A 12,581-nucleotide genomic window follows, 5' to 3' on the forward strand; every position below is an offset into this window, starting at 1 on the left:
GACCAATGGGTGCACATTTCAAAAATCGACCCTGAACAACAGCAGCAGCAGCAGCGAGGAACTCTTGTAGACCTGTGACATGTCGCAGGTAAAAAGTTCATTTAGAAAAATTGTTTCAATGTAATTCACCTACTCAAAACGTGACATTATTGAGAGGGGTGAATACTTTTGCAGGCCATTGTACCCATCTCATTTACTAAGTTTTGTTATAATCCGTCCCTAACTTTTTGAGTTATCATGCTATATATTGTTATGGCTGTGGAAATTCGCATTACACCATAAAGGGCCCGTAGGTGAGATATCTCTAAGTACATGTGTAGTTAGCCCAAACCCGTTGTATAGAGGGAATTTATGTGATTCATCCAGGCTGCGACGCTTCGAGTTAGCCATTTTTTCTGTTCTATCTTTATTTTGAACCAACCACGTCTCAACCACCATCACACAACAACCACGCCCCTGCCACCATCTACGCTCCCACATCATCGCATCATCGGCATTCCCAACCGGCACCATAACCATCAAACTACCACCGAAAACCCTCCACCACCTTCGCCTCTCTCCTTCACAACCAACAACCGCACCACCTGTGAACACTGAACGTCGGGCTGTCTCGGGCCCGTTCGGCGATTGATGCCGAATGCACCGAGCCGCGAGTGCGAATAGCGGCCTTTCCGAGGGAAAATTCGGATCAAAATGCTACACGCCCACTTCTCCTCCGTCCAATTAGCGAGCGTGGGGCGGCTTGGCCCCGCCTCCAAGCATGTGTATGTGAAGTCCGTATATGCAAATTTTAGGATCAGGAGAGGTTCATGCCCATTTTTGCCGGACCAATGGCTGACCGGGGGGGCGGCGTGGCCCCGCCTCCAATCGCGTTCTGATCCTAAAATTTGCATCTTGGCTTCTCCTGCCCGCCTATAAAAAGGCAAGCGCAAGGCGAGTCGAGTCGGTCGGGTGAGGAGAGTGCGGAACTGAGAAGAGTTGTAGGAAGAGTTGAGTTCTGGAGTTGCCTGAAGAGGGTCGTCGAGAAGTGGCTGTTGGGGACGCGTTGTGTTGCGTTGGTGAAGTTGAGGCGAGTGCGCGCGGTGGAACTGCAGGCAAGGGAGCTCGGGTCCGAGGCGAGAAGGACGGCGGTCGGCGACGAGGTTACGGTGTGGGGGATCGCTCGTCGCGGGACCCAAGCCAGCCAGCCACTCCCCTCCTCCAGGGCATCAACAATCTCCCTTTCCCCCGCGCTGAGATAGTGCAAAAGGGGGCTCCGTCCCACCCCACCCTCCCCACACGTGGTGCCAACGAAACCCGCCAAGGAGCATTGGGTCGGGGCACAGCCGCGCGGCCACATTTGTGGCTCGCCCGCCAACGCGTCACGAGGACGCGGGTAGGACCCCCCCCCCCCGGTCTCGCGGACATGGCCGCTCCTCAAGGTCCCGCGCACATTTGGCCTACAGGCCTGTCTGCCTCCTTGTCTATGAGGGTGGCTTCTTTTCCTTTGCTTTTGTGTAAATGTGTGTTGGCGCCGTCTGTGAAGTAAAACTGTATAAGTGTTGCCATGTGTGCGCGTAGTCGGTATTAACTCTGCGTCATTGTTGCTTTTATTGTTTTGGTTGCTTTATGTGCATTTTGACTGTATGGCTGTATATACGTGCTTTCCGTGTGCCGGGAAATAAATGTGCATTGTGTGAACTGTTTTCCCGTTTCGCTTCGTCTTTTCTCTAATTGAATCTCCATCCTGCTTCACGTAAAGGGTTCGTAGTGGGTGCAAAACGCCCGGTAAATAATCTGAACCATCGAGGTCGACGATAACACCGCTCGGTTATCCCGATAGTACGGAATGGGCTGCCCAAGCGGCTCGTGTCCGGAGTCGACCTGGGGCGAGGTACGATCGCCCGGTTTACCATCCGCGTGGGTACTTAGGTAGGTCGAGTTTGGCGAACAACCCTATCCTACGCAGGTGGCCAATTGGCACGATTGTGGTGAGGTCTAAAGGCCCACCTGCGATTAGCTCCCGGCGTTGGTCGGAGAGGGTCACAACTGAATTGTCCGTCCGGTGGGCGACGTGCCGCGATTCGAGTTACGTGGCTGTTCGCACGCCGGCGGGCGCGAATTCGCAACAATATTGTTTTGGCCGCATCTCTCAACAGTGAAGAATCACTTGAAAAAAAATCAAGTGTCCGGATCCGGATTTTCACCAAAATCAAATCATTTCGTCCATGTCACACACCCAACCTGTCCACCAAATTTCGTCAGAATTCATCTAACTTTTTGAGATATCCTTCTCACAGACTTACGGACAGAGTTGCAACCCTGCCTCACATCTTGCTCAGCTTAACATCATGGAAACCAAGGCCTTTAAGATTTTTGGAACCTCCTGATAAAAAACTGAGACTTGGAGCCAAATACTTTGCCATCACAGACAGGTCGGTGGTCAGTCTTCTATTGCCTCCTTTCTGGTCTTGCACCCTCTACTCTTTCCGTGCTTTGTTCCACTCCCCCCCCCCTCAGGTTTCTGTAGGGTACACCATCAACCCATTTCTGGTGAAACTACCTAAATCCAGGATCACTGCTCACCTCCACTCATTTATTCCTCTTTTTCTCACCTCGGGAATCAACTTCCAAATCCTCTTCAATCTCATTCTTCTTTCCAGGTCTTCAGTACAGCTGCTGTTCACCACCATCTCATATCATCCCCAATCCAAAACCATGATCTTTTCTCCCCTCATTCACCCCACCCAAAATCCTCCTTACAATCTCCGAGTTTTCTCTCCTTGGAGTTTCCTTCTGTATCCATCTTGTCCACCCCATGCCTCTCTTGCCCCCCAATAGCTCCCACACCCATTGTTTGTCCAAGTCTCCTATTTTGGCCTTCAACTCTGCTGTTGGTGCTTCCCCCTTTCTCGACTGCTCCTTTCGCATCCTGTTACATTCAGTGTACTAGCTCTTCCACAAGCCTTGACTATGTACACAAGAGGTGTAATTTAAGGTCTAATGTGTTGGAATCGGCTGAAGGGGTCTAAAGGGTCTTATACCATATATAAGGGTCTAAAAGTCAAAGGGGTTTACAGGGTATTAAATGGTCTGAAAGGTGTGATGGTCTAAATGTCTAACCTAAAAGGTAGAAAGGAGTCTAAGAGACTTCAGGGTTCTAAAGGGTCAAAGAGGATTGAAAGGGTGTTAGAGGTCTGAGGGTTCTAAAGGGTATAATGGGGTCTATAGGGTATTAGGGTTCTAATATTGTGGGGGGATTATGGAGGGGTGTTTGCAGTGGTGGTGGATATTGTGGGATGATGGTGAAGGTAGGGGGTGGGGTGGTTGTGGATATTGTGGTGGTGATGGTTAATGGGTGATTGTGGGGAGATGTGGAGAGGGAAGTGGTCACCTATGTACATGTGCTGGTAGATGGGTAGAGACGGTGTTACAGTTTCAAGCAACGGCTGTTTCATCCGTTTAATTGTGGGGATGGCATTCTCCCTCAATCCTGGCAGATAACCACAAGATCTCGTGACCTTATTTTGGAGATATAACCTAAAAATAATGTAACGTTAATAATTCATCCCTGGAAGCATAAAACAAATTCCTTATACTGACTACATTGTTTTTGTGGCAAATACAGTTCCTTCAGAAAGTATTCACACCCCTTGACTTTTATCACATTTTGTTTTTGCAGCCCAAATTTAAAATGGATGAAATTTAAGTTGTTTTTTTTATCACCGATCGACACAAAATACCCCATATAATGACAAAGTGGAATTTGTTTTTTTTTAGAATTTTTTGCAAATTAATGAAAAATGAAAAGCTGAAATGTCTTACATCAACAAGTCTTCAACCCTTTTGCTATAACACACCAAATTGAGCTCCTGAAGGTTCATCCAATTTCCTTTGATCATCGTTGAAATGTCTCGACAACTTAATTGGAGTCCAACTGTGGCCAATTCAATTAAATGGACATCATTTATAAACAAACACACCTTTCTACATGAGGTCCCACAGTTGACAATGCATGTCAGAGCAGAAACTCCACCATGAAGTCCAAGGAACTGTCCATGGAACTCCGAGATAGAATTGTGAGGAGGCATAGATCTGGGGAAGGGTATAAAACAATTTATAAAGTGCTGAAAGTTCCCAAGAGCACAGTGGGCTCCATCATTAGGAAATGGAAAGAATATGGAATGACCTAGACTCTTCCTCGAGCTGGCCGACCAACCAAACTGAGCAACCGGTCAAGGACTTGGTCAGGGAGGTGAACAAGAACCCAGTGGCCACTCTGACAGAACTACAGAGTTCCTTGGCTGAGATTGGAGAACCTGCCAGAAGGACAACAATATCTGCAGCACTTCACAAATCTAGGCTTAATGGGAGAGTGGCCAGACAGAAGCCACTCCTGAGAAAAAGGCACATGACAGCATGCCTGGAGTTTTCAAAAAGGCATATGAAAGACTCTGAGATCATGAGGTAAAAGATTCTATGGTCTGACGAGACATAAAGTGAACTCTTTGACCTGAATGCAAAGCACTACGTCTGGCAGAAACCAAGCACAGCTCATCACCCATCAAACACCATCTCTACCATGAAGCATGGTGGTGGCACCATCGTGCTATGGGGATGCTTTTCAGCGGCAGGGACTGGGAGACTTGTAAGGACAGAGGGAACAATGAAAGGAGTCAAATACAGGCAAATCCTTGAGGAGAACCTGCTTCTTAGTACAAAAGACCTGAGACTGTGGTGAAGATTTGTGTTCAATCAAGCCAATGACCCCAAGCATACAGCCAAAGCAACATGGGAATGGCTTCAGAACAAGAACGTGAAAGCCTTGAGTGTCCCAGCCAAAGCCCAGACATGAATCCCATTGAGAATCTGTGGAAAGACTTGTAGATTGGTGTTCACCGACACACCCCATCCAAATTGATAGAGCTTGAGCAAATCTGAAAGGAAGAATGGGAGAAAATCCCCAAATCCGGATGGCAAAGCTGATAGAGGCATACCCAAGAACACTCGAAGATGTAAATCGCTGCCAAAGGAGCTTCTACAAAGTATTTACTCAGGGGGTTGAATATTTATACCAATTAGATATTTCTGAATTTATAAATTTTCTAAACACTCGTTTTCACTGTCATTATGGGGTATTTTGTGTAGATCGGTGACAATTTTTTGTTAATCTAATCCATTTTAAATTCCGGCTGTAACAACAAAATGTGATAGAGTCGAGATGTGTGAGTACTTTCTAAAGCAGTGGTTCTTAACAGGGGGTACGTGTACCCCCTGGGGATACGAAGCATCAAAGCAGGGGGTACGATATATGGTGTCAAATTCAATACTGTATCGTACTTAATTCCAATAATAATAATAATAAATAACTACTAAGAAATGTTTCAATTCGTGAATAATTTTAAAATATAATCAAATATTATACATTTTATATTTTTGAGGTAGCATTTAATTTTAATTCTTTACCGTTTTTAACTCAATTCTATGATGTAATTATATTTGTATAAGACAGTGTTACTTGGCTCATACTTACGGTTTGAGACTTAACGTGTTTCATACGTTGTCAATTTTACTCGTATAATACGCGTTCAGTTATATGACTGGCACTGTTGCTTGGAAGTTGGACATTGCTCAGTTGTGTTTTGGGCTTCGGAGGAACAGGTTCGTACTGTTGCAGTGTGGTGTTTGTTTGATATATTGCAAGAAAGTGGTGTTGTAGTGTGATAAAGATGGTGCAATGATCTGATAAGCTATTGTGCAGCAAAGGAGGTATTACAATGGGAAGAGAAGTGATAATGTTGCTGCACTGTGGTGTTGTCCTGTGATGAAATTGTCGTAGTGGAATGGTTTTGTTGGAATATGAAGCTGTAGGATGGGGTTGTGATGTGTTGTGAAGGGTTTTCATTGTGAAGGTGCAGATATGAAGACGTATAATATTTGTAAATGTGAAGTATGTTGTTAATACCTCCTGCTGTCCAGGAGGTCCGTCTTATTACTGTGGGTTGTGAAACGGTTTGAATTATAAGCGGTATTTTGTGTGATTTCCTGTGCATTTATTTGTTTTGTTTTCCACATCTTGTGGAGATGAAGAATCCTAGGATCCGAGTCCTAGAATATATTATTTCACTGTTTTTTGTGTACGACTTTGTCACTACTTTTGCTATTGATTCAAAATTTCGTTTACTAATTGTGTGCATTTATTTTCAGTGCTGAGCCATGTCCAAGAAACGCAAGTGGAATGATGACTATGTTCGATATGGTTTCACTTGCATGACAGAAAAAGATGGAACTCAGAGACCACAGTGCACAACAATGCAGCACAGTATTTACAAATGCAAATCTCAAACCTTCAAGAATTAATGAACATTTTAATAATCGGCACGGGGGTGCGAAGTCGGGAAATGATTTCAATACCTTGAAGATCAAAAAGGGGACGATTTGATCGTGATGGTACCTTTCCAAAGCAGGGATTTGTACCGATTGAGAAGCCATTGTTGCAAGCATCTTACCAAGTTGCATTTTTGTGTGCCAAGACAAAAAAAAAGCCTCATACAGTTGCTGAAGAATTGGTGAAAACTTGTGCACTCGAAATGGCAAAAACAGTACTGGGGACTGAGGCAGAAAAGAAACTAAGGCAAGTACCCTTGTCAAATGACATTGTCTGTTCCAGGATTCGTGACATGAGTAAAGACATCTTGCAGCAGGTGATTGCCGATATCAAAGCCAGTCAAATCAAAGTGAGTCTTCAGTTAGATGAGTCAACAGACGTCAGTTTTTGTAGTCAGTTATTAGTATTTGTGCGGTATGTGAAGGAGAAAGAAGTGGTGGAAGAATTCTTGTTTTGTGAACCATTGACAACAACCACAAAAGCAATTGATGTGTTCAATATCGTCAAGGATTTCTTCTTGAAGCACGGGATGACTCTCGACATGTGTGGTTCACTCTGCACCGATGGAGCTCCTGCCATGCTTGGAAACAAATCAGGCTTTGCTGCCCGTGTGAAAAAGGAGGTGCCTTACGTCACAGTCACCCACTGTGTGCTGCATCGCCATGCCCTTGCAGCTAAGACATTGCCAGAACAACTGAAAAATGTGTTGTCAATTGTTGTGAGTGCAGTAAACTTTATCAGAGGACAAGCCTTGAATCACCGTCTCTTCAAAGTTTTTTGTGACGAAATTGGAGCTGAACACAATGTTCTTCTTTACCACACAGAGGTGAGGTGGCTATCCCGTGGCCGAGTGCTTACTCGTGTTTTCGAACTGCACAAAGAAATCCAGCAGTTTATTAGACAGCGAGACAGTGGCATAGCAGAGCACTTTGAAAATGAGAAGTTCATTTTGTCCCTGGCATACCTGGCAGATACATTCAGCCACCTCAACGAATTGAACACCTCCATCCAGGGTACAGGGAGGAACATGATCACAGCAAGGGAAAAGATGTCTGCCTTCACTAATAAACTTCCAATCTGGATAAATCACATTGGGTCTGGAAACTATGCAAATTTTCCAAAGCTTGATGAAGTTTCTAATGCAGAAAATTTATTACTCATTGTGACTGAAATGAAAGAACATTTGCAGGTGCTGAGTCAGTCCTTCCAGGGATACTTTCAGCATGGAGAGGTTTCTGTTTCACAGGGATGGATGCAGGACCCATTTGTTTTCAACCTAGATTCCATGGATGATGATGATGAAATGAAAGCTCTAGTCGAGATGAAAGCCAGTAATAAAATCAAAATGGAGTTTGATACCTTCTGGTGAGAGAGAGAGAGAAAAAGAGAAAAAGAGAAAAAGAGAAAAAGAGAAAAAGAGAAAAAGAGAAAAGAGAAAAAGAGAAAAAGAGAAAAAGAGAAAAGAGAAAAAGAGAAAAAGAGAAAAGAGAAAAAAAGAGAAAAAAAGAGAAAAAAGAGAAAAAAAGAGAAAAAAGAGAAAAAAAAGAGAAAAAAGAGAAAAAAAGAGAAAAAAAAGAGAAAAAAAGAGAAAAAAAAGAGAAAAAAGAGAAAAAAAAGAGAAAAAAAAGAGAAAAAAAGAGAAAAAAAGAGAAAAAGAGAAAAGAGAAAAAGAGAAAAGAGAAAAAGAGAAAAAGAGAAAAAGAGAAAAAGAGAAAAAGAGAAAAAGAGAAAAAGAGAAAAGAGAAAAAGAGAAAAAGAGAAAAGAGAAAAAGAGAAAAAGAGAAAAGAGAAAAAGAGAAAAGAGAAAAAGAGAAAAAGAGAAAAAGAGAAAAAGAGAAAAGAGAAAAAGAGAAAAAGAGAAAAAGAGAAAAAGAGAAAAAGAGAAAAAGAGAAAAGAGAAAAAGAGAAAAAGAGAAAAAGAGAAAAAGAGAAAAAGAGAAAAAGAGAAAAAGAGAAAAAGAGAAAAGAGAAAAAGAGAAAAAGAGAAAAAGAGAAAAAGAGAAAAAGAGAAAAAGAGAAAAGAGAAAAAGAGAAAAAGAGAAAAAGAGAAAAAGAGAAAAAGAGAAAAAGAGAAAAAGAGAAAAAGAGAGAGAGAGAGAGAGAGAGAGAGAGAGAGAGAGAGAGAGAGAGAGAGAGAGAGAGAGAGAGAGAGAGAGAGAGAGAGAGAGAGAGAGAGAGATTTGGAAGTCCTTGTGCCATTTTCGACTACCTACTTATGTGAAACTGGTTTTTCAACTCTCGTACACATCAAAACCAAGGCCAGGAATCGTTTGGATGCAAGTGTTGACATGCATGTGGCTATCTCAAAAAAAGAACCTCGTTTCAGCATGATCATTGATGAAAAACAACAACAAAAGAGCCATGAGTAATATGTCTGATTGTTGGTGTACTGTGTAAGTACGGTTGTACAAGAAAGGCTATTTTTGTATTCAGTATATTTGTATGTATTCAACGCATTGTATAAAGAATTATATTCATTACATTGTATTTCATATCAATTATTATAATTTCATTTATTTCCGTAAGTCATTTTAGGCAGGGGGTACGCGGAAATATTATGAAAGCTCAAGGGGTACGAGCACATAAAAAGGTTAAGAACCACTGTTCTAAAGGCATTGCATGTGTGAGTATTGCGAAGATGAATGCTGGGTTGTTTGCAGGAAACCAAATGTTTCTGGAATTATAAAATACTAATGCGTGCCCGTACGTACGTGCCCGTACGTGCGTGCAAAAAAAAAAAAAAAAAAAAACTTTCAAACCGCGTGCCAGAAACAAATACACAGGCCGTTCCTTCGCTCTCGCGTGCCCATACGTGCATGGCCGTACGTGCAAAAAAAAACTTTCAAACCACGTGCCAGAAACAACAACCACACATGGCCGTTCCTTCGCACTCGCATGGCCGTACGTGCAAAAAAAAAATCCTTTCAAACCGCGTACCAGAAACAACAACCACAGGCCGTTCCTTCACTCTCACGTGCCCGTACGTGCATGGCCATACTTGAAAGAAAAAAAAACTTTCAAACCGCGTGCCAGAAACAACAGCCGCACAGGCCGTTCCTTCGCTCTCGCGTACCCGTACGTGCGTGGCCGTACGTGCGTGGCCATACGTGCAAAACAAAAATGTCCACACAACCACACAGGCCGTTCCTTCGCTCTCGTAAATGACGACTGGATTGGGGCATTGTGTTTATCGAAAATGCGCATAAGAAATCGAGAAATTATTAGAATACAGTAAGTCATCACTATCCGGAAGTCCGTATGTTGTAACCCGTAGTGGGGAACGCGCTCGAACTTGGCCATAACTTGGGAACCACTTGTCCGATTAATTTCAAACCTTTTGAAAGGCAAACAAACAGAGATTGCTGGAATTATATATAGAAGATAGATACTGTGGGTGCAAAACGCCAAGCAACGTGACCTTTCATTGGTAACTAAGGCGCCCTTTCCCCATCAGCCACGCCTCCGCAGCAACATGTCCTGTCATTGGTTTGGTAAATAAATGGCCATAACTTGGGAACCACTTGTCCGATTAATATCAAACCTTGAAAAGGCACATCCTCAGGGCCCCAGCAATATACCTGGCAAGTTTCAATTAGATCGGACTGGTGGTTGTCAAGAAACAGCGGTCACAGACAGACACACACACACACACACACATTGCTGGAATTATAGATAGTTTGCAAATATTGACTATCAATCAACTGTATGACTGTACAGTAACATGTACAAGTTATGTTGTTCAACTACCGTGAGCGAAGTGCGGGTTCAATGGTCATTCCTTGTAAAGTGTTTCGCCCGACAGATGTGGCTTTTCGGTGTTAGTGACAATCCTAACAGTGTTACAGCAACTTGACTTTTGTTTAAAAATGTATACATATCACTTAAAACAACTTATGGTTGTACAAGGCACAGTTTTACAGTAACATGCAAACTAGAGCAGAAAACAATGAAAGATTTGTGTGCCGGAGTCGTCACCGGTTTGGTTTAAATAACCCAGCACTTAAAATGGAGTGTTTCCTTGTGAAGGCCTCAAAGTAACACACCATTGAAAAGGACGAAATGACATTTCTGTCATGGAACTCAAACCAAGACCTCCGTTAATGCAAATAAGTCTCCATCGATGCACAAAAGTGAACACCATCCGACTTGTCCACCGATCGGGAGTTCAATGGATTTGTGTTAGCATTCATGAGTTTGTGAAAATGCTCCGATTTGTGTAACGGAATTGTTAAACAACAAGGTGCAAGATGGTGAACTATATAATTAAAGTGCACATCTTGAAATGGAAATGATTATCAAAAACAAGAAAACATTTGAAAAAGTGAACTTTGACAATCAAAGCACAAATTAAATCAAAAAAAAGAAAAATAGACACAGAGGAGTGAAAACGAAACGATTCAATGGGAGACGTGGTGAGCTCCATTACGATTGGAGTTGCTCAATGAGCACGTCATCGTGGACCCCCTGAAAGAGCATTTCATGGGGAAAGTCGATCAACTTTCGTTTCTTGGCAGCACGTAATGTGCCTACCAGGCCCTCAAACATCTGAACACATCTTTCATCAGCAAACAGGGTGCCGAAGGTCACGCAGAAACGGCCATCGGGCTCTGCCACAAGAGGGAAGAGGAAGTGAATATCCCTTGTGACTACCTGTAATATTGATGTAATACCCAAGCATAATCTCTAATCATAAAAGGTTACAAATTCATTTAAAAAAACAATGTATCCTCCAACAGGTCAATGCTGGATGCCAGTGAGCACCAAAACAAACAATTCATGTTGGCTACATCTGAACAGCTTACGTCTCCACAAACAATATGCAGGTACTGCATGGGAACGAGTGGTTAAAATGAACAAAACAAAATGGATAAGTTACATTTTGAGCCTTTTCCTGTGGACAAGTTCACTTATATTCCTTTACAAGTGGCGCGCACACAAGAGGAAAGACTAAAGAGATGTAGAATACGTTATTGTGTAGGCCACTTTTTGAGGACAGGGTACCTGTTTTCCCAAGTCGTTTGATCTCCAACATTAACAAAGATATGTCCTCCGTTATGTTCATCGCGTGTCCAATCTGACGAAAGAAATGAGCAGTAATGGAAGTAGTGAGGAGAGAAAAATAACAGAGCTATCATTCCTCCAATAGAATGAGTCAAAGTAAAGCAATCAACCCTCCGACAAAGTTATACCAGAGCTAACAATCCGACAACAGGACGAGTCATAGCAAAGCTAACAGGGCGAGGCATAGCAAAGCTAACAATCCAACAACAGGACGAGTCAAAGCAAAGCTAACAATCCGACAACAGGACGAGGCATAGCAAAGCTAACAATCCGACAACAGGACGAGTCATAACAATCAGTCAAAATAGACACCCAACATGTCGCCCCCTGAATCCGTCACTGGTCTAATCACAATAGAATATAACCCTTGCAATAAAAAGTCACAAGTAACTGAGTAAACCCATCAGGTAAAGGTGTCCAGAAAGATAGGGCAGGAAACCTAGATGTACGGCGGGATTCCCTCCATTTCCTGCTGAATGCACTACCCCGAACTCTAACCGAAACCTTAGCCCTAACTACCCGGGACTCCCTCAGTTTCCAGCAGAATGCGCTCCCCAACCCAAACAACCTGGGATTCCCTCCATTGCCAGCTGAATGCATCCCCCCCCTAACCATAACCCAAACAATAACTACCATGGACTCTCTCCATTCCAGATTAATGTGCTCCCCCCAACCCTACCCAGGACTCCCTCCATTTCCAGCAGAATGCACTCCCTCACCCTAACTACCTGGGACTCCCTCCATTTCCAGCAGAATGCACTCCCTAACCGGAAACCTAACCCGAACTGTGAGGCAACCAAGTTTGAATATAAAATTGATATTTATGCTCCGTCCATGTGTTATGTCATCTCTGCTGACAGGGTGCAAGTGTGGCTCTTCCCGTTCTGGCAGAACAGTGGCTGTATGTGGAGAAAGCATGGTTTTTACCGTCATACTTGGAGTGTTTTAAAATAAAGTAAAAGTGATTTAAACCTCCAAGTGTTGGCAAGCTGCCTCGAGCATTCTTTATTCAGAGAATCACGCCATGTAGGCCGTCCCAGGATACTAACTATCCGGGATTCCCTCCAAGTCTCGCTGAATGCGCTCCCCCCCAACTCTAACCCTAACCTGAACTAACCCATTACTGTGGCCTAATATTGCGGGGTATGTTCTA

General features: G+C 43.2%; 3 protein-coding genes across 7 annotated transcripts in view; 2 read left to right on the forward strand and 1 right to left on the reverse strand.

Moving 5' to 3' along the window:
• The window catches only part of LOC147011278 (alpha-taxilin-like), an 80,223-nt gene extending 73,899 nt beyond the window's left edge, over positions 1-6,324 (forward strand). Inside the window, exon 10 of the mRNA XM_085857192.1 lies at positions 6,187-6,324. Coding sequence (XP_085713318.1) covers positions 6,187-6,192 — 6 coding nt within the window. The 3' untranslated portion in view covers positions 6,193-6,324. The remainder of the gene's footprint in view (positions 1-6,186) is intronic.
• Positions 6,325-6,569: 245 nt separating this feature from the next.
• On the forward strand, positions 6,570-7,754 carry LOC147011279 (protein FAM200C-like). The gene has a single exon (XM_085857193.1). The coding sequence runs from the start codon at positions 6,570-6,572 to the stop codon at positions 7,734-7,736; it is 1,167 nt and encodes a 388-aa protein (XP_085713319.1). The 3' UTR covers positions 7,737-7,754.
• Positions 7,755-9,540: 1,786 nt separating this feature from the next.
• The window catches only part of ABRACL (ABRA C-terminal like), a 6,671-nt gene continuing 3,630 nt past the window's right edge, over positions 9,541-12,581 (reverse strand). For 4 of the 5 annotated variants that reach the window (XM_085857197.1, XM_085857198.1, XM_085857196.1 and 1 more), the window contains exons 2-3: positions 11,369-11,441; positions 9,541-10,974 (exon numbers count right to left, since the gene is read on the reverse strand). In XM_085857197.1, the coding sequence (XP_085713323.1) occupies positions 10,790-10,974; positions 11,369-11,429 (246 nt within the window). In that variant the 5' untranslated portion in view covers positions 11,430-11,441 and the 3' untranslated portion in view covers positions 9,541-10,789. The remainder of the gene's footprint in view (positions 10,975-11,368; positions 11,442-12,581) is intronic. The other variant, XM_085857195.1, reaches the window with a different exon arrangement.

The sequence above is a fragment of the Eptatretus burgeri genome, chromosome 15, assembly GCF_056783735.1.
Source record: "Eptatretus burgeri isolate ZD-2024b chromosome 15, Ebu_testis_v1, whole genome shotgun sequence".
Taxonomy (NCBI): Eukaryota; Metazoa; Chordata; class Myxini; order Myxiniformes; family Myxinidae; genus Eptatretus; species Eptatretus burgeri.